The 25,974-nt window shown below is 49.9% G+C and overlaps 1 protein-coding gene across 5 annotated transcripts in view; it reads right to left on the bottom strand.

The window, feature by feature from the left end:
- The window catches only part of TNRC18 (trinucleotide repeat containing 18), a 54,559-nt gene that overhangs the window by 3,915 nt on the left and 24,670 nt on the right, over positions 1 to 25,974 (bottom strand). For 2 of the 5 annotated variants that reach the window (XM_058035930.1, XM_058035932.1), the window contains exons 8-25: positions 25,514 to 25,937; positions 24,071 to 25,018; positions 23,256 to 23,431; positions 22,458 to 22,594; positions 21,855 to 21,983; positions 19,939 to 20,113; positions 18,555 to 18,915; positions 15,905 to 16,186; positions 8,669 to 8,908; positions 6,333 to 6,775; positions 5,367 to 5,531; positions 4,475 to 4,616; positions 4,009 to 4,126; positions 3,656 to 3,731; positions 3,343 to 3,451; positions 2,302 to 2,418; positions 1,863 to 2,027; positions 2 to 1,308 (exon numbers count right to left, since the gene is read on the bottom strand). In XM_058035930.1, coding sequence (XP_057891913.1) covers positions 2 to 1,308; positions 1,863 to 2,027; positions 2,302 to 2,418; positions 3,343 to 3,451; positions 3,656 to 3,731; positions 4,009 to 4,126; positions 4,475 to 4,616; positions 5,367 to 5,531; positions 6,333 to 6,775; positions 8,669 to 8,908; positions 15,905 to 16,186; positions 18,555 to 18,915; positions 19,939 to 20,113; positions 21,855 to 21,983; positions 22,458 to 22,594; positions 23,256 to 23,431; positions 24,071 to 25,018; positions 25,514 to 25,937 — 5,514 coding nt within the window. The remainder of the gene's footprint in view (position 1; positions 1,309 to 1,862; positions 2,028 to 2,301; positions 2,419 to 3,342; positions 3,452 to 3,655; positions 3,732 to 4,008; positions 4,127 to 4,474; positions 4,617 to 5,366; positions 5,532 to 6,332; positions 6,776 to 8,668; positions 8,909 to 15,904; positions 16,187 to 18,554; positions 18,916 to 19,938; positions 20,114 to 21,854; positions 21,984 to 22,457; positions 22,595 to 23,255; positions 23,432 to 24,070; positions 25,019 to 25,513; positions 25,938 to 25,974) is intronic. The other 3 variants (XM_058035931.1, XM_058035933.1, XM_058035934.1) reach the window with 3 other exon arrangements.

The raw sequence follows: 25,974 nt of genomic DNA, 5'->3' as shown, positions 1-25,974 counted from the left end.
CCTGTGTGGGTTTCCCAAACCACTTCCACAGCTGCCGTGCCGGGAGGAAAGCGGCGATCTTGGGCCTGTTCTCCACGGAGGGCAGGCGCTGGCGCTTGGCCAGCTCCTTGGTGGTGGGCAGGTGGATGCCCTCGCGCTTCTTGGGCCGGCTCTTGTTGCCGCCCTGCGGCACTGCCGGCTGCTGCTGCGGCTGCTGCTGCGGCTGCTGCGCCGGCTGCTTCTGGCTCTGCGGGTGGGAGGACGCCCGGGATTTCCCTGCCTGCTTGGTTGGCTTGGGTGGGAGGGTTTGCTGCACCGAGGAACTCGGCTGGGCCTCAGCTACTTCGTCGTCAGAGCTACAGGAGGAATCTTCATCCGTAGTGGAGGAGGAAGAAGAGCTGGAGCTTGATGAAGAAGAGGTTGATGAGGTGGAGGAAGAGGAGGAAGATGAAGATGAAGAGGAGCTGCTGCTAGAAGAGGAAGAAGAGGAGGAGTTGGAGGAAGAGAGAGGGGTGGATGCTCTTGAGCTGGCTGAGCTGCTGTCCTGGGCTTCCCCTTGGTTCTTCTCAGCCTCCTCTTCTCCCTCTGACTCCGAGCTGCTGTCGCTGCTGTTGCTCTCAGACTCTTCCACACCTGCTGGAGCTGCTGCTTTTTCTTCCTGGTCCTTCGAGGCAGCAAGGCTCTCTGCTGAGGCATCAAACTTCCCTCCAAAGCTGGCAGGGGAAGGGTCTCCCTCAGCCACCTTGGCTCGGGAAGATTTCTGCTTGCCCTCCACACTCACTGCAGCAGAATAGCCCAGCCCTAAGAGACTCTTCCCATCTCTGCGACTGGCCAGGTTCGAGTCCTCCAGCATCCTCATCGCCTCCTTCATCTTCTTTGTCTTTGGAGACATCACACCCTCATGGTCCAGTTTGATCAGGATTTCATTGTCATGCTTCCTCTGAGCCTTGACCATGGTGCCAAACTCTTGTGTCTCCTCTGTGGGCCGCCCTTTCTTGGCCTTGGCTTTGGACACTGAAGCATCGCTGGAGCCAAAGGCCGCCAGCGTTCCCGGGAGATCGCTGTAGGGCTCCGTGCCCAGGATGCTGCCAAACACAGCAGGCTGGTAAGAGGGTTGGGGGGGGCTGTGCAGCTTCGTGGAGATCTTCATTTTGCTGGCTTTTGAGCGCTTTTCCTCAGTGGGAGCAGGAGAGCCTCCAGTCGGCAGCGGTTGCGATTTTCGCGACCCCTTCATGCTTGGCTTGCTCAAGCAGGCTGGCTTCTCTGGGACTGAGGAGGTAACAGGTGAAGATTCCACCTGATCCTTCTCTTCAGGCAAGGCAGCCTCTTCTGCAGAGGGGAAGAAACACAAAGACATGATGTTATCCCTCCAGATGGGTTTTATTAGCTCAGACACAAGCAGACACCAGTGCTGACTGGTCTCTGGCCAAGCATGGCTTGTTCCTGCCTGCTCAGGTACCCCCAAAGGAGCACAAGGGGTGTCTTCAATGCTCACTGAACAGCCTGGCCTGGTGCCAGTACTTGTGAGAAGTGATGGACAATGCCCAGGAGTGCTGCTGTAACTTCAGGAGAACCAAACTACAAATCTCCTGTACCTGTGGCTCTATTGACAGCTGCAGAGATGCTCAGCTCAAAAAAAAGGACTCTGTGCTCCACATGCCTGACTGACAGAAGGAGGCTGTCACAGCACAGGCCAGCTTCCAAGCCAGCCTCCTGTAGACTGTAGCCACAGCAGAGGGAGATGCACAGGTGCTTTGCACTCAAGCAATGCATCCATCCTCACCCAAATCCTGCTCCAAGCAACAGCCCTAACTTGGGGAGAACAGTGGGGAACTGTGCAAGGATTCCCTCAGCTCCAGGCCTGGCAGCTGTGTGCAACTTACCAGCTTTGGCCTTGACACTTGGCTTTCTGCCTCGCCCTTTGCCCTTTGACACAGGCTCCTCTGACCCCAGGGCAGATCCCTCTTTTCCTTCTCCAGTGTCTTTGCTGGATTTACGGCTTCTGCGCTTGGTGCTGGGCACCAAAAGGGCAGGGGAAGGCTCAGCACCTGGAACAGGTCAAAGAGATGTTCAAATGCAGTCAAATTACACATAAAACAGAGATGTGATAGAGTGAAAGTATCCCAACCAAATCTGCAACAGGGACTGGGCCTTTTTCCTTATGGGTGATATCCCACCCCAGCTCCGTGTTCTGTAATTGATGGTGCAATCTTTGTGACTGAAAGTCTGTGAAATTGTCCCAAAATTTGAGGAAAGCAGCCCAAAACTCCATATATGTCAGAGCAGGAAGTGTCTTGCAATAAACTGAACAGCAAGACTCACACTGGATCTTGTAGTCAGGTGGGAGAAGCCGAATGTGAGACAGTGGGATGCGTCCCGTGTCCCCGTCATCGAACTCTACGGTGATGAGATCACCATCTTCCTCCAGATCCAGGGTTCCTGTGGGATGGGGGAGCAGCAGATGGGATTAGCAACAAACATCAGAGTACAAACCCCTTGTAATGGAAGTGGGGACATGGGGAAAGACAGGGGTGCTGCAGCAGCTGCAAAGCACCCACTTCACCTGTCCTGGGCTGTGCAGGGAGGGCACAGAAGGCTCACTCTGCAATGGAAAGTCCCTGATAACACTAAACCAGCCCACTCAGTGTGAAATTCCCCATCAGCAGCACTGCTCCAGAACATAACAGCCATTCCAGTTTGACTTCCCACCTCTCTCCACTATTTCCCTTTATTTGCAGAAATTAACTTCTCTCCTTTCACTGAAATATCTTTTTTTTTAAGCTGAATTTTTAACTACTCTCAGCCATCATAAATTGCTGTTTTTCACCTTCTCCAAGAGAATTAAGTTGTGTTCTCAGCCTCTCTTCTTGCACTAGCATTACTGGTTTACACATCATAAGTAATTATTCCCTTTTACATATGTGGTACGACCAAGATCCCAAAAACAACACCAGCCATGGCAGAATTGTCCTGAGCCATTCAGGACAACTCACCAACTTTCTAATGGGACCAGACTGGTGTTTCATTTCAGAACAATAGTTGTGAGTATCCAGGTGATTTAGAAACCTCCACAGCCTCAGAAATAATCGATGCTTGGAATAAATTCTAACTTTCTGAAATGTATTAAATGTCCTTGATGTACTTAAGCTCCTAAATTGCTCAAACCTCTTCCTAAATCTTCAGGATGTTACTAAATCTGCATCATTAATGAGAGGGGCATGACCTGGAGGAGAGAACAAGCCAGGCTCTGACTTCCAGGACACTCCCAGCAGAGGTGAGGGCTTGCCCAGACAAGCCTGAGATCCCTGAGCACACACAGGGCTGAGACATCCCAGGTTCAGAGCACAGGCAGGGTGGCCTTACCTCGGACAACCGTCCCCGGGTAGAGGCAGCGGTACTGCTGGCTCCAGTAGGCTGCAATCCTCGTGCCCTCGGGCAGGAACCGCACTGAGGGGGGCTTCACATCGATGATCTGCTCAGGGCAAGAGGAAGGCAATCTCTGACCACCCTGGCACCAGCACAGACCATCCCTCCACAGCTGGCATGAAGCAAAGCAGCTCTATGGATGGCAAGGGACATTTCCCTGCAGCTGCAGGAGGAAAGAGCTCCCTGCTAGCCTCCCCCACCCCAGAGCAGGCCATGGGCACCGAGCACAGGCAGCTGTGGCAGCACATACCGCTTCCTGCAGGAGCTGCTCCAGGCAGTAAATGTGGGGACGGTTCCCCCTCTCGCCCTCCACCACCACGCGGTATCTGAAACACAAAGGCTGGGTCAGACACAGCACATGGGAGACACCACCCCCTCCAGGTAACGCCTTCCTCTGAGGGGAGAGGATGTGAGAGCACTTCATGAGAGGTAATTGGATTTCCCTCAGTGCTGATAAACCAGAGTGGACTCTCCTTCCCTCCCTGCCAGACATTGTCAGTCTCTGGGCAGCCAGCTCTACACAACCCCCAAACTGATCCATACAGCAGCTATGTCCCCATTTTCTGGCAGACCCCAGGTGGATACAGCAGCCCCTCCACTCACATGTCTGGTGAATGCACTGTCTTGACGTGCCCAGCATAGAGCAGTTTGTCATCCATGGGGATGAGGACACGCAGGCCATCCTTCAGCTCATCCTTGTCAATGATGCAGGAGCGGGGAGCTGTGAGGTGTGGGAGAATGATGGGGATTAGAGAGAACCACACATGGGAAAGGGACAGTGAGGGGAGAAGGAAACTTAATAATCCCAGCATCACTGTTCCCTCTCTTGGTAATAATAATTATCATACCAGGAATGAAAACAGGACAACTCAGAGACTGGGCTTCAACTAGATGTCAGAGTGAGCCATGCTGATCAGGCTTAGTTTTTACTGAATTGACTGAGAAAGTGGTGTCTCCACCCCAAAGACTCATGGCTTTGGATGAGGAATGTGTGAAAGCAGCACAGTTGTCCTCTGAGCAGCCCTGGGAAACCTGGCCAGCTCCCCTACCTATAAGATCCTGCCCTTACCTGGTGTGGGTGGCCTCTCAACCAGCATGCTCAGTGGGATGTTCTCATCCTCTGAGAAGCTGCTGTCTTGGTTGGGTTCAAAATCCTCCTCTGCTGCCATGCTCTCCATGAGCTTGCTGACAGCTCCTCCTTTCCCTCGGTTCTGCAGGACAGCAAGCAGCACATCAGCTGGATTACCACAGGAAACAGCCTGATCCCTTCTCACCTCCCTCCTGAGGATATCAGGACAAACCTGCCTCCATCCTCAGCATGGAGAGTTAAGTGGGGGTACCCAGACTTTTTGCTGCCTTCATCCCCCAAGCATCACCAGCAGTTAACCAAAAGCTATTTCCCACATCCTCACTCAGAGGCTGGCAGAGAGGCTGTGGAGCTCTAGTTTTGCTGTGCATTCACCACAGTGCTCCTGAGCCTCTGCCTTCCCCGAACAGGCACCAGGCACTGCTCCTATTTCTTCTGCAGTCTCCATGATAGGTTCCTTGCTGTTACACACAGACCATAAGCATCACACAGAAATCATGTGAGAAGGCAGCAATGTGTGTTATGAGAGATGACAGGCTGCAGCAGTGGAGCAGGAACCAGCTGTGCCCCAGTGCTGAGCAAGGCTACTCCATCACCATCTCCTTGGTCCTTGCTGTCCATGCAAGCTCTCCCTCCACCCCGTGGCAGCCTTGGAGAAAATCCTGCCTGCTCACTGATTTGGGGGATGAAGGCAAATGAACACCAGATGGTAGCAGCAGGTACTATCAGAGAGTTTTAGGCTTTTCAAACCAGTCCTTTGCCTGTCACAGACCCAGCAAAACCTGCACCTCTGCTTTCCATCCCTCACATTGCAACAGCCCAGGTGCTCTGCCAGCCACCCTCCAGTCCAGCCACACTAGAACCAGTCCCTCACCTCTTTTTTCACCTCCTTGGCTTTCACCTTAGCTTTGCTCTTCTTGGTGGAGCCCAGGGCACTTGCCAGGCTGACCCGAACATCAGAGGGGGAGCTGGGGATGCCAGGAGGAGACATGGATGAGGAGGAGGAGCAGCAGGGCGTTTCTTTACCCTTCTTCCGCTGCTGAAAATAAAAACAAAATATTTCCATCAGTAAAGAGAAGATTGGTAAAGATCTGGGTCCAAGGAGAGGGCAAAGGTGGAGCAAGGCAGGCTATGCACAGGTAGGATTATGTTCAGCCAGCAGTTAGTTCACTGCCCACATCACATCCTACACCTCCCAGCTCTGCTTTCTGGTTTCACACATTTTGGGAAGAGCTTTTCATTACCCTGGAGAGCAACTCCTGCCCATCAAATCTGCCTCCAAAGAGCTCCAAGAAGATCCCAGTTGGCCTCATGTCATAACTAACTTGTCTAACTCTCTCCATCAGTGTTCTTCCATAACACTGCCATGAACTGAACTGGAGCCAGAGGGAGCCAAGCATTCAGCTTAGATGAAAAGCCAGTAACCCAGAGACCACAGTCACCCCCAGCCAGGGACAGCCCTCAGAAGTCACCATGTAAAAGGGGAACAGCTTTAAAGGCCAGTCTGGGGGCCACAGGTCAGCAAGAGGACAACCTCATGCAGAGAGTGGGAGAGAGATTTCTCAGGATCTGTTTTAATGCAGCATCATCAACTCTGGCCACCCAAACAGAATGGATTTGGGACATGGAGGGTGACAGAAGTAACCAGCCCCATTCAAACATGGCTTTTACCCACTGCAAGTCAGACCCAAGTCTGACAGAGCCTCTGGGTGTCCAGGGGGCAGCCAAACAACTGCTGAGACAGGACTCAACTCTCCTCTACCTTAGTGGAGTTTATTGCCCTCCCTTCACCGCCAGCTCCCAAGCGTCCCAACACCAATCTGGCCAGCACGTTCCTCACCTTGCTGAGCTCCTTCCTGTCCTTGCCCTTGCTGCTCTCCTTTTTGGGGCTCATGGGGGCCCCCTTGCCGCAGCGGCCAGGTTTGGGGACGGGGGTGGAGCTGGCAGGGGCTGTGGATGTCAGCATGGCCGAGGAGGTGGTGGCGTCGTGGAGGAAGATGCGCTCGCTGCGGCGCCGGTTCCACAGGTCGTCATCGCTGGCCTCCAGCCCGAACTCAAAGCTCAGGTCCTTGGGGGATTTGAATTTCTTCAGCTTTCGGCCTTTCTCAGAGCCCAGCTTGGCCTTGTCAACGCTCCCAGATGTGGAGTCCAGGCTGCTGGGGGCCTGGCTGGCCGGGATGCTGCTGGGCTCCAGCGGCCCCTTCTTGCCGCGCAGCAGCCCTGACGGAGACTTCTTCCTGATCTTGATCTCGCTCTCCGAGTCAGTGTACTCAAATTCTGTCCCTAGGTGCAAAGGATTGAACCATCAGTCAGAGCCCTGGCTGAGCCAAGAGGGGACACATCCTGCTGGAAACCTCTGGGCTCCATGGGAGATGCTGTGCCTGCTCAATAGAGCTCTTGCTTGTTCCTCTTTCCAATCCTCACATCCCTCAGACCTCCATTTCTGACCCATAAAACACTCTGGAAATTCCCTGGAAGTAAGCCTGCCCTGCTCCAAACCAGAGGCCAACAATTCAGGCAGTGTGGTTCAGTGTGTTCCCTGCCTCCATCTTCTCCTTTCTCCCACAGGCAAAACCCTGCAGGGAAGCTCTGAAGAGAAAATATAGTTTAACATGCCTCTCCTCAAAAAGGAGCTGCTCAGCTGAAACCAAGCATAAACCCCAAAAGCTGATCCCTGCTTCTCTCCTGGTGGGAGTCCTCTCCAGTTTCACCTTTGTTTCAGGAGAACAATGTCTTTTAACAAATGGAATAAGCCAAAATTTCAAGCTTTTTTTTTTCCCAATTGGCCAACAGACACCACAAATCCTTTCACCGGCTCAAGGAGTTGCCTTAAAGTCAAGAGAGGTAAATGATCTTTTGTCTGTGGCAAATGGAATTCCCCTCACATTGGCCTCTGCTCAGCACCACGAGCACAGCAGTACCCAGAGGCCTGAAATACTGCAGTAATGCCAAGATGTTCCTCACCTTCACTGTTTTCCCCTGAACCTGATAAAGGAAAGCAAGAGGGGTAGAAGAGAAACTGAGGCAGCACCTACATCCAGCAACATGGGCAGGAGGCAGGCAAACAACATTCACGTGGGAAAATGAAAATGTACACGGCACAAGCAAGGAAAGCATCTTCTCTTGGTCCTTCTCTCAAATACACTCACTTTCCTCGGTAAATTCAGTCTGCAGGAAAACTGCTCTCATCTTCTACCCAATCCTCTTCCCCTGAGACAGCCCCAGCATGGAGAGAAAAAGAGCCAGCATGTCAAAAACAAAGCTGGCAAAGCTCAAAATGAAAAACCCATTGGAAATTAAAACACTCCTTCTCCTCTCTCAGTACTGCATGAGGTAATTTCTAGATGCTTCCAGTTTCAAGGAGAGCAGATTACAAGACAATAAATTCTTAGCAGAGGCTGTTGGAACAAGTTGGCAAAAGCCTAATATAGCATGGAAACAGTGCTAAAACAAGCCAGGCTCCCAAGGAGGACATCATTTTCCATTCTGAAGCATGCTATAAATTCCATTATCACTTAATAAATATTAATAGAGAATTTATAAATGGAACCCATATAGATCTGTCTGACCAGGAACAATGTCACCAATGGGCACTTGTGCAGCAGGGCATGGGGAAGGGAAGAAATTAAATTCCCAATACATTGACACTGAGACAGGGCAGAAAACCAGATTCTGGCACTGCAAACACAGGAGCAGAGGAAGGAATGTTTTTTTCAAGTCTCTCTGGCTGGTTTCTATAAGGAAGCTGATGGGATGGGCTGATGGAAAGAGCTTCTCTTCTGCTTGGGTGTCTGTGCTTCCCTTGGGTATCCAAGATCAGCTGCATTTAGCACATGCTTCCTTCTCTAAAATTTAACAGCACTTCAGTGCCTTCTGCACTCTGTCCAAGGGGATGCAGCATCCCCCTGCTTGCCTTTGCAGCATGTCTTGTTGAGAATTTGCCAAGGAGGAAAAGAGGAAACATTGACAGAGTCACAGCTGTCCCTAGGGATGTCATGTCCATGACTGGCATTTATCTCCCTATCAGCCACTTTCTCCACCTTCAGCATCAGGACCAAGCTGCCAAAGCAAAACTAGGGCAGCTCAGTGTCTGGGTACACAACCTGCTCTCTTGCAGCTCAGCTGGCACCTCCCAAACCTTCCACCTTGCCCCCACAGCACCACCATGGGACTCACCCATCAGGCTCTGCCTCTCCTCCTTCTTCTTGGCCTTCTGCTTGGCCTCCAGCTGGATGATGGAGAGCGGAGGGGGAACGATGGGGCTGGGCATGGCGCTGGCAGCAAACCTGGCCAGAAGGCCCAGGCCACTCTCATCCAGGGCAGGTGACGACAGCCGGTCTGTGCCATCCGTGCCATAGTCCTCTGCTTCCTCCTCTTCCTCCTCATCGTCATCATCCTCCTCCTCGGAGCTGGAATCTGGCACGCAGAGAACAGGGAGCGCGTTACAAACCTCACGGAGCCGTGCCCCAGCCACAGCCCCAGCCCGGAGCGCAACCCTCCTGCTGCTCTGTGCCCACCAAGGTGGCACTGAGCCACCCAGGACTGAGCCACAGGACGCTGGCCACGGGCACACACGTGTCCTTGCAGCCATAGAGCCGCTGTCACCCTGCCTGCCACCACCCTGCAAGGACACAGCAATACAGGGTACGGCAAAGACAACCCACTGGGGGCAAGGGAGGGAAGAGCAGGGTGCTGGCAGATTTGAAAAGGATGCCAGGCACCCCTTCCCTACAGCTTTCAGGAGGAATTAAAAGCTTAATTCCTTTGAAAATCCCGACCTGGGAGCTGTGGGATTCCCCTCCCGCCCACCAACACTTCTTCCATAATGAAATCCATTAGTGTAATCAGAACCAGGGATCAGCAGGGAAGGGGAATACCAGAGAGCAGCCTGAGCCATGGCGGGAGGCAAGGGGAACATAGGGAGGAGAAGGAGCAGGAAGCAAAAATGCAAAGAGAGGGGGGAGAAATAATCATTTGAAAGCAATGGATTTGGAATGCATAAGGGAGGAAAGTGTAGGTAGTGCTGGAGACAAGGAGCAGTGTTTGAACCCTCTCCATGCCTTTCATTTCCCTCTCTACAGCTCAGGATAGGGAAGCCCAGCTCACTGCAGGCAGGAAGAGCTGCTCACAGCCAAAATCTAATTCTGGCAAAGAAATCACCTTCACTGCCTGCCTCAGCTGCCACCTGCAGAGCAGTGGGCTGGGGGTTTCCTCTAGGGTGTGTACACAGCAGGTATTTTGGGGGTAGATGCTCTGAGAGTGGCACCTTCCCTCCCTACAGCGCTTCCCAAGAGTCTGTCAGCAGCTCAGAGGCAATTAATTTAACAGCATCTCATCCACTGAGTGCTGGTGAGCAAGCCACTTCACAGATGCACATATACCACACACACACACTTATACACACACATATATGAGCACACAGATCTATAAAAATATATATATTTAACTGCAAACCGTGGGTCTGGAAAAGATATTTCATTTCTTTTGAAATTGAGGGCTTAAGTAGGATCATTGAGGCTGCTGGAAAATTTCCACCACTAGCAGGAGCCCTGTTCTGAGCCCACTCCCCAGCTCCTACCAGCCACTATCCTTGTGTCTGAAATCCAGCCAAATGAGAAAACAGATCCCTTCAAAATGAGCTGGAATGAACATGAAAATCCTTTTCTTTTCACATATGCCCTCTGGGATAGATAAAAACGTCCTCAACACTTGGTTGCTCAGAAAAAAAAAACACAATAACACAAGTGTTATTTTTCCATGATATTAGAAAGAACAGGAATATCAGAAAACAATGTTCTCATTCTTGTATTTTATCAACTGAGGTAACTGGCAGCTTTTTTTGCCTTTTTTTTAACATGGATGGCTTATCTCTGTAGCATACATCTGATTGTCAGAGAATACTAATTTTTAACTGCATAAAAATTCCTTCCCCATTTCAGTTGCTCAGACTCGTTCCTTGTGATATGAAAATGCTACTAACCCTACAGTCCTGCAGTCAATACCAAGAAATCCACAATCCTGTTCACTCCTTGCATAAAAACCACATGCAAAAAAAAAAAATCCACAGCAAATTTGGATCAGATTCCTTCCCCTTCCAGAAAACGGGTCACAACTGCTGGTTTTACATCACATTTTGCCAAAGAGAAAACAAATCCAGATGAACTTTATTCTGAGACGTGAAAACCACCTGCCTGAAAAGCAGCAAAACCGTGCCTGAGTTCAGTGACATGCTGTGGGGTAGGAAGACCTTCTCCATCCATCCCATCTAGCTGTGAAATTCAGCAATTTTCAGCAAAAACAGGGGGGGAAAAATTAAAAATCAATCTGTACAGCCCCTCGTGCCAGACCTGAGAGCTGGCTGAGCAGAGAGTGACTCAGCGAGCAGCTGGGGAGGAAAATGGGGGGAAAAAAAGGGAAAATTTTGCAGGAAAATTCATGATCAATCCAGCTCCACTGGCTCAGCCCCACTGGCTCCCCAGCATCACATTCCTTCAGCACTTACACCCTGCATGTGCAAGGGCAAAAGGGTGCCCTGCAGCTCCAGTATTTCAGAGGCACTCAGGTAGAACAGATTTAAAAGGCAGGATGGCAGTGGCTGCTCCTCAGGCTACAGAAAATACAGAGCACACACAATGAGGTGCCTGGTGGTTATTGCAGCCTCCTGCTCACACACAGCGTCACGCTACAGAAAGACAACTGAAGACAGTCCCTTGTCAGCATTTTTACCACAACACTTATATTTTTATCTGCAGGAGATACAATTTCCAGCCTGAAAATAACCCCATTTTAACACATTCACAGCACAGATCTATCCTCCTCCACCTCTCATGGCGAGGATAGATCTTGCTAACCCCACTCCACATGCACAACACAATCCCTGCTTCTCTTCTTTCTGACTTTTCCAAGGGACAAAAAGTAACAAATGAAGCAAAAAGAAGACATTTGGGGCTCTGCTCCAAGCCCACATGCTTTCTAAAGTCAGTCCCCAAACTTCTGGCCATGGTGGCATGGTGCTCTCTGTCCATCTGCATGGCTCCTTGGAGACACTGGTGCCTGTATTTAATGGGAAGCAGAAGTTTCATTCCTACTGTACCCAAACTATGTGTGGGTTTAAAATTAACTATGCACACATGCCTTCACACAATTGAAACCTCAATATTTTTTCTGTCCTGAAAAGGTGATTTTTAGCTAGCAAGGGGGAAAAGGATTTTTTTAAAAAATCATTTTTTCCTTCAATGGTAATTCTGTTGACGCTGAGAGAGGGTAAAGGAAAAAAATGCTCAAAGTTAAAAATATCTTTTCTAATTGACATTTTTAAGAGCATGTATATGTGTGTATATACCCACACACACAACCACACGTGTACATACACAACTCCACAGCCAAAACAAACAATGCATTCATATTTAAATGCTACTGATGCCACATAAACAGGAGCCAAAGATTATTTTAATTTTTACCTGCACTGAATTAAAACCCAAACCCAGTTAAGAATACTAAGTTTTCTCATTGCTTTTAACAGCTAAGCTGCCATGGTATTTTACTGTAGGAGAGCAGTAAATGAAGATTTGTTAATGATGAACAGAAATTGGTTAAGCAATTTGGTTTTTAGAGACTGATGTATGTAACAAGACGGGTTGAGGGGGGTGTGAAGAGGAAAGGCTGGGGAAGGGAGGGAGTAAAAACACACACTTAAAACAGTCATTTCACATTGTAAAAATAAACAGCATGATTTTCTCATAACACCAAGCAGGTCTACAGCATACAAAGCAGGCTAAGTACAGGCAGACTTTAGACAGCTACTGGGTCATTAACATCTGATTTCTGCAATCTGTCCAAATTCTGGAGATTACTTATTTTTGAGTGCCCAATTTAAGACTGTACCTTTTTTTTTTCCAGATAAGCCAATTCTCATCATTGGAAGATTCTTCCCCTCCACATGTGCTGTGCTGTTGACTCCAGAAGTGCTTATGAAAATTTTTAAAATATTACAACTATCACAAGGGAATGTCTAAGGAACTGGTTACCCATCACTGCTTTTTTTTTTTTTTTATTGGGGTAAAATCATCCTCCAAGTCAGGAGAAAGAAAACAGAGAATAAGGTACTGATTTTTTAAGGAAAACAGAGTATGGAGGAGGAGGACTTATGGGCCTTTTGTTTCAGAAAGCTCAAGGAATTACCTATCCTGATGGGCTTTAGCCCACTTTAGCAGTTTCCTCTCCAAGGCCACTGGATTAAAACCCACAAGCTCTGCCTCTTATCAGAATGGCAACGTGATGTTTGGTCTGTAAGAAAGCGGAGCGTCCCCCCTCATCTGTGTCTAACCAGCTGACAGCAAACAGGTCTCCCTGCAGCTAATCCCACCTCTGACACAGATACTGCAGGGCCAGGGCCAGACAACATCCCTGACATGGGGACATTTCTGCACCATGGTCCAGAAACCTTTAAGGTTTGCATCTCAGACTCATCTACAAATCCTTCCTCTGGCTGGGCTAAGGGGTTCTCCAAAAGCAGTTCTGCAAGCAGCAAAGCATTTCTGGAGTCCTCAGACACAAACACACACGTGCAAACCTTCCACGTGAGACTCTTCACGGACAGAGGAAAGTTGAAAGCGGACAGCAATCATTTTCAAAATTCAAATAACCAAGAGAATGCAAAGAGCTACGTGTCATTATTCATGGAGGCAACAGCGAAACGTCTGAGGCTGACAGATGACATAAAGAAAAGTTATTTTGCCTACCTACATAACAATGGTCAAGGTTCAGGTTCATGGCTAGTGACCCCTCGCTGAGAAGTGTCTGCCCTACAACCAGCCAACCACTTTGCTTCTTTAGTGCAGCGTGAGAGCAAATGCAAGAGACCGACACAGACATTCAAAGCATCATGGATAGGGGCAGGGGTGAAAGGGTTGGTCAAGCAGCTGCAAGGAGAAAGCGAGCACTTCTAGAAAAGCTGAGGTTATTAATCGGTTTAGTATTCAGGGAAAGCCATCAGAAACCCTATTACCCAAATATCCCTTCAAGAAATGATTCTGACAACAACAACAACAAAAAAAAAAATTAAAGAAAAAAAAAATTCATTTGCAGGAAAAAAACCCCAAATTGTAAGCAATAATCCCTTCCCACCTCCCTCTCCATACCCACCTCCCACCCCAGGGGGTTTTGCATCTTTGGTTTCCCCACCATTAAATGACACCCCAATGGGATTTACAATGCATTTCCCCATTTGTTCCAGATTCCCCAACCTCCTCCCATACCCCCTTCCCTCCCCAGATTTTATCCCATAAAACTGGGATTTTTAGTTTATTTCTTCTAATAAAGCAGATAGGTTACTTGCAAATTAGACAAAGGGACAAGTTACCTCTCTGCTTACCTGGAGCAAAACCAAAAAGCAAACCCAAAACCCCCCTCAAGAACTTGGCACCTAAAAGGGATTGATATCCTCAAAATTTCCAACAGCAGCAAAACAAACAAAGAAAAGATGTGGGAAGGAACAAGGAAGGGAAGAATGGAAGTTAACGCAGACTCTTCATGGAAATGTGGCAATCTCAGCCTTACATAAAATTCACTCTCCCCACAACTTTTTGGGTTCTCTAAAGAACATTTTTTCTTTTATTTTCTTTCTCTTTTTTTGACATATGTATTTCTCTTTTGGGTTTTCTTTGAAATGCATTGGTGGGTCCAGCCCAGAGCCACATCAAAACAAATCAACATTCTGTATCTTTCTGCCATGTTTGATATTTTTTTTTTCTTTTTAGCTTTAATTATCATCTTTGGAGGTTGGGTTTGGAGGGAAAAAAAAACCAAACAGGTGCACAGAGGAAATTAACATCAAAAAACTCAGAAAATAAAAAAAAAAACCAACAAAACAAAAGCCAAACTCTCCAGCCCTGTTTTTCAATTAACAGCCCTGAGCAGTGTAAAACACTAAAAGGCTTTTGCTGGGCTACATCCAGCTCTGCCATGTAACTTAGATAACAACTGGGGATGCTCTTGCTTTGCATTCAGCCCAGCCAAGCTGGTTTCTTTCGGGAGCTGAGGGCTCATTAAAATGACCTTTCCCCATGATTATTATTTAATGAGTGCGCTCTAAAACAGAAACCCCTTGTGTCTCTGGAGGAAAAGTCTCAAGTAATCTCTTTTCCCACTGAAGTACTAATGACAGGCTGACAAAAAAAAAAAAAAAAAAAAAGCTGCAAGAAAAAAATTGGGTTGAGGGTGAGGGAGGGAAACTGGAGAGTCAAATTTAATGCAGTAATTGCCACATCCTTGAGCACCGTGGGTTACGTCTGGGCATCTGAAAAAAAAACCTTACCACCCAAAAAGAGACACAAAAACTTGACATTTAAGTTTTAAAAAATTAAAAAGAAAAATTTCTGGCTGTTAAATACACCCTGCACCCTCCTGCAGCAGCAACAAGGAGTCAGTGCCTCCATGGTTTACGTGCCTGGAGAGAGTCTAACAGCAAACAAACTAAGAAATATAAAACTAAACTGGGTGAACAAAAAAAAAAAATTAACTTAAAGGGGCTGGGGGGGAAAGGGGAAGCCTAGGCTTTATCTGGACAAAGGCAGCAGGGATATTTGAATAATAGAGAGTACCCCAGACTAGGTTAATTCCAGTTCTACTGATGGGGAGTGGGAGCAGGAGGGGGATGCAGAGCAGGATGGAGTGAAGCAGCAACCTAATCGCCTGATAAGAGACACAGCAAGAGAGACAAGGTACACAGGTTTAGTTAAAAATGAACTCGGTATGTTTAATAAAGCTTGGTAAACCAAATCGCAGTACAAACATCAAGTCACACGGCCACACAACAGTACCCCGGTAATAAAAAAAAAAAGAAAAAAAAAAAGGGGGAGAAAAAAAACAAAGAGGGGAATAAAAGAAAAAGGGAAAAAGGAAGAAAAAGAAAGGAGGGGTAAGAAACAGGAGAGGGAAAAAGAACAAGGAGGGGAAAATAATAAAGGAGGGATAAAAGGAGGAAAGTAATTAAAAAGCTCCTTTCAAACTTCGACAAGGCTCATGCCAAAATAAAATAATAATAATTAAAATAATAATAATAATAGTAATAATAATAATAATATAATGGTGGTGGTGGCAGGAAGGAAGGAAGTGAGGTTAAAACTGAAGGAGGGAGGAAGGGAACAGGAAAGCAGGGAGAGGCGGACACTAAAACCCAGTGGATATAAAAGCTCTAAAAGAGCCAGCCAGTAAAAATATCACAATGATACAGATACAAAAAGGATAAAAAATAACCATTGGGGTGATAAAGCAGGCTACGCTGCCAAGGACAAAGATGGCCGCCCTGGCTCCGACCATCAAAATGGCTGACCCCAGCCCGCCAGGCCCCTCGGCCCCACCCCGCTCCCACACGGGCTGCGCTTGGGGGTGCGTTTGCTAGAAATTAATAACCTTGATCGAACGAGTCCTCCGAGGAGTCGCTGAAGGAAGATCCCGCCTCGGCCTCCCTCAGCAGCAGGCAGAATGGCTGCTTCCGCCCCGCCGCGGCCTTGGGCCTCAGCGGCCGCCCTGGGGCCACCGCGCTGCGCGGGGCCGCCCTGGGGCCGCCGGCCGCCCGGCCGCCCTTCCTGGCCGTCGAGCTGTACAGGCCGGGCGGCCGCGGCTTGGCGGTGGACGGGGGCTGCGCCGGCCACTCGTCCCTCAGGGATCCCTCCTCCTCCTCCGAGTCCGTATCTGTGGTCAAAGTGGGTGGGAAGAGCGTTACATCACCAAATGGGCTTTGGGGATTTTGGGGGGGTTTTGGTGCCGCCACTGTCCACCCCTGCCCAGGTGCTCCATCGTAAGCCTTGCGCTCAACAAACACAGAAATTCACATTTCCTTCTTTCCACTCTCCACCTCCTTGTCCTCCCTTAAGATCTAAGGAGTGTTTTTAGCTTGGCAGCAGAAAAATGAAGCAAACATTTCCACTATGAAAATGTCCACTGAAGGCAACAGCACTGTCAACAACTGGGCCATCAACCCGAATTTGTCTTGGCTATGGTGATATTCAACACTCTTGACCTGAATCTCCTTTTCTACACAAACCAGCTCTCACAGAGGGTTTTCAACACATGTGGTTGGAGCAAGCCCAGCTGCCAAGGAGGCAGGATGTCTAACTCCAAATGTCTGACTCCAAACACGCTGCCCCAGATGCTCCACGGCGTACGACGCAAAGGAGCAGGGACCAAGCTGCTCCTTGATCTGTGAAGGATGGCTTTGCAAAGCTGCTAAGCCTTGTGGGTGGTGAGAAGTTATCTAGATATCCCCTCTGGCAGCTGATGAGAGGGACAAAAAGAACATGGCACCCCTGGATGCAACAAAAGTGGGTGTACATTGTCACCTCCCCGTTTGTGGACATGCCCTCAGCTTCACAACATTACAGACATTGTGCCATCACTCCCCAGCTCCACTGCACTGGGTTGTGGAGAGGAAGACATGAAGAATGGCAAGTTTAGGAAGCTCAAAGCCCAAATTATTTTGGACACCTGACTTTTCTTAAAATCTGTGGGAATAAGATGCTCAGTCTGCCCTTTGGATCTATGCCCAAAGTTTTCAGGACTCAAGGCGGACAATCCTGAGGTCAGGAAGCAGAAGGACTTGGCGCCAGTCCCGCTTCTCCTTCTCCACATGAGCAGCACAGCAATCATAGGAGGTGCTGCCATATGCTCAACCTGCCTCCCCAAATTCACCATGCCTGAGTGACCAAATGACAGGCTGAGGCCCTTCCTTTGAACCTGCACACGGCTGAAAAACCAAAGCTGAGCTGTTTCCTCAGTTGCAATAATCCTGAGCTGAGACCTGAGTGACAAAGGGGAACACTCCCACACCAGGAGACTCACTGGACAGTGGTCAGCTAGAAGCTCTCTTAGGTCTGGGAGGCAGTTTTTGTTCATGAAACCACAGTGCCAAGTGGGAAGGCACTGTAAAAGCTCCCTCTGCCATGAGCCAAGGCTTTAGCTCCACCAACAGCCCGTTCTTTCTCTTCCCATTAGCTCCAGAGCCCACAGTTCAGAAGACACGTGTCTGTCCTTGGGAGTAAAGCACACTCAAGAACAGAACTGCTGGGTACTGTGTACAGCACAATAAGCCAAAGGCTATGTTCAAGTCCAGTGGACACAATGACTCCTATTTTGCCACATAAATGGCTAATTTCATGCCAAACATTTGTTCCATTGGAGAGTCCCTAGCTCATCTTCCCCATTAGCGAAATTTCTAAACTAGTGTTGCACCAAGAGATGTATTTGTTATGCACACTAACACCCCATAAAGGTTTTAACATGGCTTTAAATAGCTGCAAGCAAGGGGAAAGATGCGTGTGCAAGTGAGCTGAGACCATTACACAACGGTCTCAGACCATAAACTCTGCCCCAGTGTCTGCCTGAACTGTTAAAGACTCTCCTATGTTTGGGTCTACTGTTTTCCCAACATTGTTAGCAATTCAGATTTTTCCTTCTGTAACAGGGGTCATTTATTGGAACCTTCACCTTGGGCACACTTTGGGTTTAGAAGTAACAATCACCAACCACACTGATGTGGGGTGGGGACAAGCACTGTTGAGAGCCATGGGAAGGCTCAGCACAGCCAGCCAGGAAGCAAGCCATGACACTGAAGGGCAGGAGGACACTCAGGAACATCAGTGTCACAGCCAGGCTTTTCCTTCCCAACACATTCCATGGCATCATCCTAAAGCCAAGCCCACTGCACTCAACAAGGACTTCAACAGTCAACTGCCTCCTAGAGAAGAAGCTCCACCTGCTCATCTGCCAGGTAGGACAGTGTCTACTCCCATCAAAAGAAAGAATATGGGTCAACTTCTTCAAGTGTTTTCCCCACTGATGATGAATATAACACAGGTCAAGGAAGAGATATGGTTTCCCCTTGGACAGCAAGGTGGGCACACAACCCAAAGATGCAGCAGCAGTGCTGGGAGGAGGAGGAGGAGGAGGTTATTTTTCATTCATGAGCAAAACCAGTCTCATCTGCAAGACCCCTTTCAATAGGCCAGAAACTCCCACCACAAGCCCTCCTACAGACAGAAGAGATAAAAAAGAGGTTACTTACTATAGGAGTAGCTGCTAACTTCAGATATTGCTGGTGAATGGGAAACCTTGAGCTGATTTTTGACTTTCAACCCCACCTCCATCTTCTTCATTTTGGCAGTCACTTTGTTTTTACCTTCCTTGGCTGTTTTCAGTGACAGGCCCAGGTTCTTGGCCAGGCTCTTCTCCTCCTTGCTTGGCAGAGCCTCGTGGGCTGTGAGGTACCTGCTGCCGCCTCCAGTGGTTTTGAGCTTTCCCCCAGAGCTCTCAGCAAACTTGAAGGGGGATTTGAGCTTGTCTTGTTTGGTGAGAGACAGGGCCTTGTCAAGCTTGCTGGCCAGCTGCTCCTGATCTGATGGCACCTTCTTCTTTTTGAGCTTTAACTGCCGAGGTGAAAGGAAGAGACAAGGTGAACACGGAGCAGATGTCATGGCAGACCTGAGGGATTTTACTAGCCCTCCAAATTGCCTCATGCATGTGGTTAATAAAGCCTCAAGGTGATAGTTTTAGCCCCTCAGCTGCCATAACCCATCATGGTTCCAGGGAGGAAGAGGAGGAAGATGTCAGCTAAAAGTACAGTTTTACTGAGCATTACAAAATTGCAAGATTAACTTAGAAAACTTGAATGTTCTTCCAAAAGAAATATGTTCATACAACAACTTATTTGGAGCTCTTTTTCTGTACACCACCTGGTTTCTAGGGTATGTTTGGGCTGGTTTTACAAGCTTTTCTCTAAATCACAAGGATTAAAAATCTTCTTTACCCAAGAGCCGGCCAAATAAATACGGATTTCCACATAATCAACCAGCTCCAGAGGCTGGGATGCCAAAAGAACCCAAATACCTCTCAGCATGAGCATCAGCACCACTGCACTACAGCCAGAGCTGTTACATCCTTTTCAGTACTTTCTCGCTTCTTGAAAAAAGCAAATATATTTTACATGTGCTACAGCTAGATAACAGCAGCTCTAACTCAGTACTTTGCCTGCATGCATTTTGGATTCATCACCAGCTTAAAGCTCCAGTAAATATCTCATTGCCTCAACAGGAGCAGAAAACCCTGCATTTGAAATAGCAAGGCTGTGTTTCCGTTCCTCCCTTGCTTTAGTGGATCCATTCCCCTGTGCTCTCTCAATAGGCAAAGAGGTAAAACAAGCCCTGCTCTGGACTCAGAGCCAGTGCAGCACTGAATGCTCTGGCTGGCTCCAAGGCACTGGACTCTGCTGTTCTACCTCTGTAAGCCAACATTAGCCCCTCCACTGCACACAATCCTCTCTTGAGGAGCACCTAAACCCATGTGAACTAAAAGCAGATGCTGAAAGATCAGGAGTCCAAGCCAACACCAGCAAAGCAGGAAAGAGATGGGCTTTTGGCCCGTGACTCCATGCTCCCCACGAGGGCACTGACCTCATTTGAGAAGCTGGGAGCTGCATCGTGCTCTTCCCAGCTTGGGTTCTTTCCTTTCATCTTGCCACTGCTGCTCTCCACATCCTCGTCCTCCTCTGGGAGGGCCCCTTTGTGCCTCTTCTTCATGCCCTCACCAGTCTCAGAGTCTTCAGAGAGCAACAAGGACTTGCTCAGTCTGCAAGCCAAGCACAGCATGGGTCAAGGTGGGGGAGGCTTTCCTCCCTGTGATCCCCACCAAGCTCCAAAGTGAGGTTAAATGCCTCCCAAGACAGTGGGGATCCTCAGCAGGAGCCAAGTCTACTGTGAAGTGACAGCAGTTCAGACAAGGTTTTCCACCAAACAGGAGAGCCAAGGAGCCCTTTGTGCACGCTCCCGGCCGCCAGGACAGGTGAGGGTGCCTGAAATCAGAGACCTGCAAGGTGGTCTCTACAAGGAAGTGCTTTGTGTTTTGATAACAGCCACCAAAAATGCCTGATTTGGTACAGAGCAGCCACAGGAAGGACTGACAGCTGAGGTGGCCCTTAAGGTCTTTTCCCACTTCTACTTCCATGGATTCTGTAGGTGCAGAGAGAGACTCCTGAGGCCCAGGGAGGTGCCTCACTGCCCAGACACTTTGGTTTCTTTGGTATGAGCAGGAAGTGGCAAGGAAATGCCACATGGGGTGACAAGGAGGGACAAAGGCACTGCAAGGACTGGCTCACTCCAGACTCCAGGTCGGGCCCTTTGTGAAAGGCATTTGTGATCTACACCATTGGACTTGCTTTGGGATTTGGGGGGAAAGGAGAGGGTAAATAAATAAGAAAATAAAATAAAAAATAAAGTAGGTGAGACTATAAGCACATCTTTCCCGGCTCCCCAGCCATCTCCAGTCACATCTGATGGATGATCACTCAACACCTCAGGATTCCTACCAAGCTTCCATTTCAAGCTCTCATATGCTGCCTCCTTCACCCTAAGCCTGCTGGTCAGACCACAGGGCAGCTTCCGTCCCTCTGTCCTCTCTGCTGACCTGCACAGACAGCTAAACCAACACCTCAGGCCCTGGACACTGGCTGAGGGGGCACCTCCACCTCCCACAGCAGCATTCCTGTGATCCAGGGTCGTGCACACACAACACTGTCACACACCCACACATGCACAGCTCCAGCTGCCTCAGGATACCTCCAGCCTGGCCAGCCACCCAAACACAAAGAGCAAAACACAGAGCCACCAAGAGGACAGATTTTCAGAAGCGTTGGTCAGTGGGAGCTGGGCACCTGACTCTGATTTGCAGTCTTGAAAAGGACATGTGCAGAAATATGGAGCACACTGGGAGGCAGCTTGGAAATGCCTTCCCATTGGAGAGGCCATCCATGGTAGGGTAGGTGGCCAACAGTGGTGAGATCCAAACAAGAGCAGCTGGACTTGCAAAAGAGAGAAAAGCACAGTAGAGGATAATCTTGATCCTTGAAACAGAGATGTCAGGCAAAACCAACTCCCACTGATTCAGGGAACAGAGAGGAAGACAGAAGAAACACAGCAGAAAGGTCCTACAAAGCAGATAACCTGGAATAGCCCTGTCCTTCCCAGTTTTGACATCAACATCCCCACAACTGCCTCTACAGCACCTGACTGCACCATCTGCTCTCCTGAAAGCACACGAGGACACACTGCCCAACTCCAAAACCTCACCTAAACTCCCTGCCAGCCATCTCAGCATCTCACAGCTGCTCAACTCCACCTGTCCTGCCTGCACCCAACAGCAGCCAGGAGCTCTGCCTGCGGGGAGGGCACTGCATTCCCACTGGAAGGACACACTCACATTATCCAGCCTGCCAACACAGCGAGCTCCCACTGCATCCAAGATGCTCTCCCCAAGTCAGACCCTGGCACGGTGACCCTGCCATGTTCCCATCTTCCCCAAATTCCAGCCTTACTTTCCACTCTTGCTGTCACTCTTCCCTCTCTCCTTAATGGGTGACAGAGCGCTTGATCCAAGTTTCCTCTTCCTGGGCCTTCCAGGGCCTCTTCTCGCCAAGCTTCTACTTTTCTCGTCATGCTTTTCCCTTTAAAAAAACCATACGCTTCACTGTTAACCAAGGCAACAAAAAAAAAAAACCAAAAACAAAAAAAAGGGCAAAGGAAAAAAAAAGCAAAAGCAAATTTTGCAACCGAAAAGCAAAACGAACAGGGAAAAAATAAAGAAAATGAATCCAAAAAAGAAGAAAAAGGGAAAATAATTAAAAGAAAGCAAGCAAGAACGGGAGCCAACCCAGAACCTTCGCCTGCCACCAAACTGCTAAACTGAGCTGCTGAAGCCAAGGTTGTCTCTAACACAGTCTCCCAGCTGCAGTCACCAGTTACCAGGTTGTCGTGTCACATAGCCTAGGAGTGTGCTGTGCAAAGCTCTGCTGGCATGTACCAGGAGGAGAGGACAGGAGAGGAGGCAGGGAGGGATGGAGGGCACTTTTCTCTCCTGGGCCGAGAGGCAGCGCCCAGCTGGAAAAAACCAAGACCTGGGTGAGCAGCCTGTGACTTACTCGGAGTCCCTGCGGCGCTGCAGCTTCACCAGCTCCCGCTGCTTCTCCTTGTAGCGCCGCTGCAGCTCGGCCAGCCTCATCCTGTAGTCCAGCTCCATGGCATCCATGTTCTCAATGGCTGATTTGATGGAGTACATCTGGGGTGGGGAGGCAACAGAGCGTCAGGACAGGCCCAGGGGGTGCACACGGGGTGCCCTGGCAATGGCCAAGGTGCGCAGCCTGGCAGAGAGCCCTTGGTGCTGAGAGAGGAGCAGAGACACCAGCACAGCCTCAGAGTGGTACGACAGAAAACCAGCAAAGCAAAGATGTTCTGTGGCTTATGCATAGGATGGCATCAGCTCAGAGGGACTGCAACCCTGGAAGAGAAGCTGCAGGATAAGATGCTCTTTTACCTTGTTTAAAATGACAGATCACAATATATCCTATCTTGGAATACTTACTTGCTCTGTACAAAACAACTTATCAGCCTCTTCCACAGGAAAGGGTCAACAAATTAAAAATAAACAAGGAAAAACCCTGCTGTCACTATTTTTATTTATCCTCTGGCCAAAACAGTAACACACAGGTTCCTCTGGTTTCACATTAAAACACCATTTCCAGGGCTGAACCTTGACTAACAAACAAGGGCAGAACCTAAACTGCAGCCAGGATGTGACATAAGGGAACAGCCAGCTCGTTGTGCTGAATGCAGAGGGGCAGCAGAGCCAGCACGAGCCCCCAGACTGGGGCTGGGACAGTGAGCTGTGTCAGTGGGTGCACTGGGGCTTTCCAGGCTCAGCCACACTAAGAGCTACTTACTGGCTCATCTTTCTTCTGCATCCAGCTGTACTTTTTGTTGGGATTCAGCTCTCGAGGCAGCCGGATGGTTTTCAGACTTTCCATAAAGGGGGTGGAAAGCACTTCCATGAGCATGTGGGTGCTGGCAGCCAGCAAACTCTCCAGCGTTGGCCGGACAGGGAAACTCTCTGGACCTGCTGAGAAAGGCAGGAAAAAAAGCTACAGAATCTCTACATTCCAAGACTGCTTCTCCAGCAGGCACAAGGAGAGGCTGATGGCCCTCTCTTGACTATGGCTGCTCAAGGGGCCCCCCAGCCACCCTTGGCCCCCACTTGAGATCTCCTGTTGTACTCAGCCATGGTGTAACTGGCCGTTCCCATCACTTCTCACCTCAGGAAGTTACTGGAAGGTGAGATTCTTTTCAGGACCTGCCAAGCTCTTGGAAAGCGTCATCTGGAGCTACTGGGGCCTCTGGTGCCAAACCCCAACAGACTGTGGACTCAGTGCCTGCCAGAAGGGTGTTACCCTGGCAGCTCTCAGCAACTGGGGCTCCGTTTCCTCTACGCATACCACAAACTGTCTAGACATGGCAAGGGCCTTTGGAAGGGAGAGCAGTACAAAAGCCACACGTAGCTCAGCCTGCTGCAACAAAAACTCTGCTCCAACCCCATCTGAAGTACCAACCACTCCTGCAACTCAGAGCAATGCACTCCTTGCTGCCTTGCTGAGAGAGATCCCACCTGTGACTGCTTCTCTGCCCACATGGAGAGCACAGGGACCATAAGTTGGGAGACCCAGCATGGTCCAGAGTTGATCACTCCCCACTCACAACTTACTCTGCATTTCTTGCTTCCGTTTCTCCAGCTCCATCTCTGCAATTTCACTCAGCAAAGTGATCCCTTGCAGGAAGGAGTGCTCCAGGCTCTGGTCAGTTAACACCTCCACCTTCATCTGGGGTGGAGTGACAGTGGTGGTAGTCAGCAAGGAACAAGCCTGAGGCATTTCTGTAGCAGCCACCAAAGCATTCATCCCAGCCAGCGGGTCACCCGGCTTGATGTCCAGATCTGGGATTTGGCAAGCGATTGCCTCTTCTGTGTACGAAGGGATCTCTGGCCCCTGCTCCCCCTCCTCAGGAGGCAGGCTGGGAAACTCCCTGGCCCGGGGCACATCAGCACTCTGCAGATCCATGGCCACAGAGGCCTCCTCCCGCTGGGGCGTCAGGTCCATCTCCGGGGGCTCGCTCTCCGCATGCACGAGCAAACCGTCATAGTCCATGTGCATGGAGCAGGTTTCTGCTCCACTCCCGCTCTCTGCCTCAGCCTCTGCCTCTGCAGGACAGGCCACAACCTGGTAGGGAGGTGGGCAGCTCTGGAGGTCTTCCTGGTCCTGCTCCATAGCTCCCAGGGCCTCGCCCTGGTGCAACAGGAGATTGCAATTGTCCACGTTCTGCACGGGGACGGCTGCAGAGGTGCTGATGTTCAGAGTCCCCATGTCCTGCTCACAGATGCTTTCCTGGCTTTCCTCCATCTGCACCTCTGATTTCACCCTCTCTTCCAAGGATTCCTCTTCTGGTGCTGCTGGGATGGGCTCTAGGATTTTGGACGGAGACAGGTGGATGGGTTTGACCTCTGAGGAGAGGTCCATGTGCTCAGAGCCCTCGGCAGGCAGCGGGACGTCAGGAGCCAGCCCATCCGCGTCAGATGCTGCGGGGGGCTGCAGGAGGTAGGGATAGTGTCTTCCAAAGGAGGGAGGCAGGGACTGGAATGGGTATCCAGGGGGGATCTCTGCAAGATATCACAAAGGACAGACTGTGTAATGGCTGGGTCTCCAAAGCACCTTCTCTCTCACGAAGGCATAGAGCTGCTTCCCTTTGCTTCCATCATCTCTGGTCTCTTTCTGCTCTCAAGCAATAGAAGCTTTGGGCACGTCTCTCCTGACCAGGCTGCCACAGACAGCACCCCAGAGGTCCCTTCTGCACCCTTCCAGCACTTTCATGCAACTGGAGAGAGATCTGTCTCCTGCATCCTCTCCCACTGGGACTCCAGCCCTGGCAGAACCAACCCAGGCTCAGCCCACAGGAAGAAGAGAGCCAACAGCCCCAGGCACCCAGGCATCAATCTCGGCCCATCACACCAGCCCTGCTCCTTCCCTCTCCCCTGCCTTTTAGAGGAGCTGTGTGGCTTTCCCTAGGGGAAGGGACAGAAGCAGGAAAGAGCCGAGGAGAAAACGGGAGGCAGGCACAAACACAACGGGACTCTGCCAAAGCAGGGCTCTCTTACCTGGGAACAAGGCCTGATATGGACCAGCAGCCTCTTTTTCCAGCTCCAGCTCTTTCTTCTCCACAGTCTCGGGCGCCTCTTCCTTTGGAGGGATGGCAGGGGCAGGGGGTGGAGAGGCAGGGGGTGGGCTGGAGGGATGGGAGCTGGGGGTGGCGGGGTAGGAGTAGGCTGGCTGCGAAGGTGGCTCCTCCATCTTTTGGATCACCTCAGCTTTGAGCACAGACACGGGTGAGGCCCTGGGAGAGAGGGGAGGTGGACTCACAGCCTTGCTGTAGGACGTGGAGGCGCTGGGGGACAGCACAGGTGGTTTTCGGTGCACCAGTCCCGGGGCAGAGGAGGAAAGGCCTGATTTGGCACTGTCCAGGCTCCGTTTGGTCACCTTCTCTTCCATATCCACACGCTGCTCGTTTGCCTTCAACCTCTCCTGTGACAAGAACACAGCAAAACTCAGCACAACATCT

The sequence above is a fragment of the Melospiza georgiana genome, chromosome 16, assembly GCF_028018845.1.
Source record: "Melospiza georgiana isolate bMelGeo1 chromosome 16, bMelGeo1.pri, whole genome shotgun sequence".
Lineage (NCBI taxonomy): Eukaryota > Metazoa > Chordata > Aves > Passeriformes > Passerellidae > Melospiza > Melospiza georgiana.
This window is presented reverse-complemented; position numbering and strand designations above follow the sequence as displayed.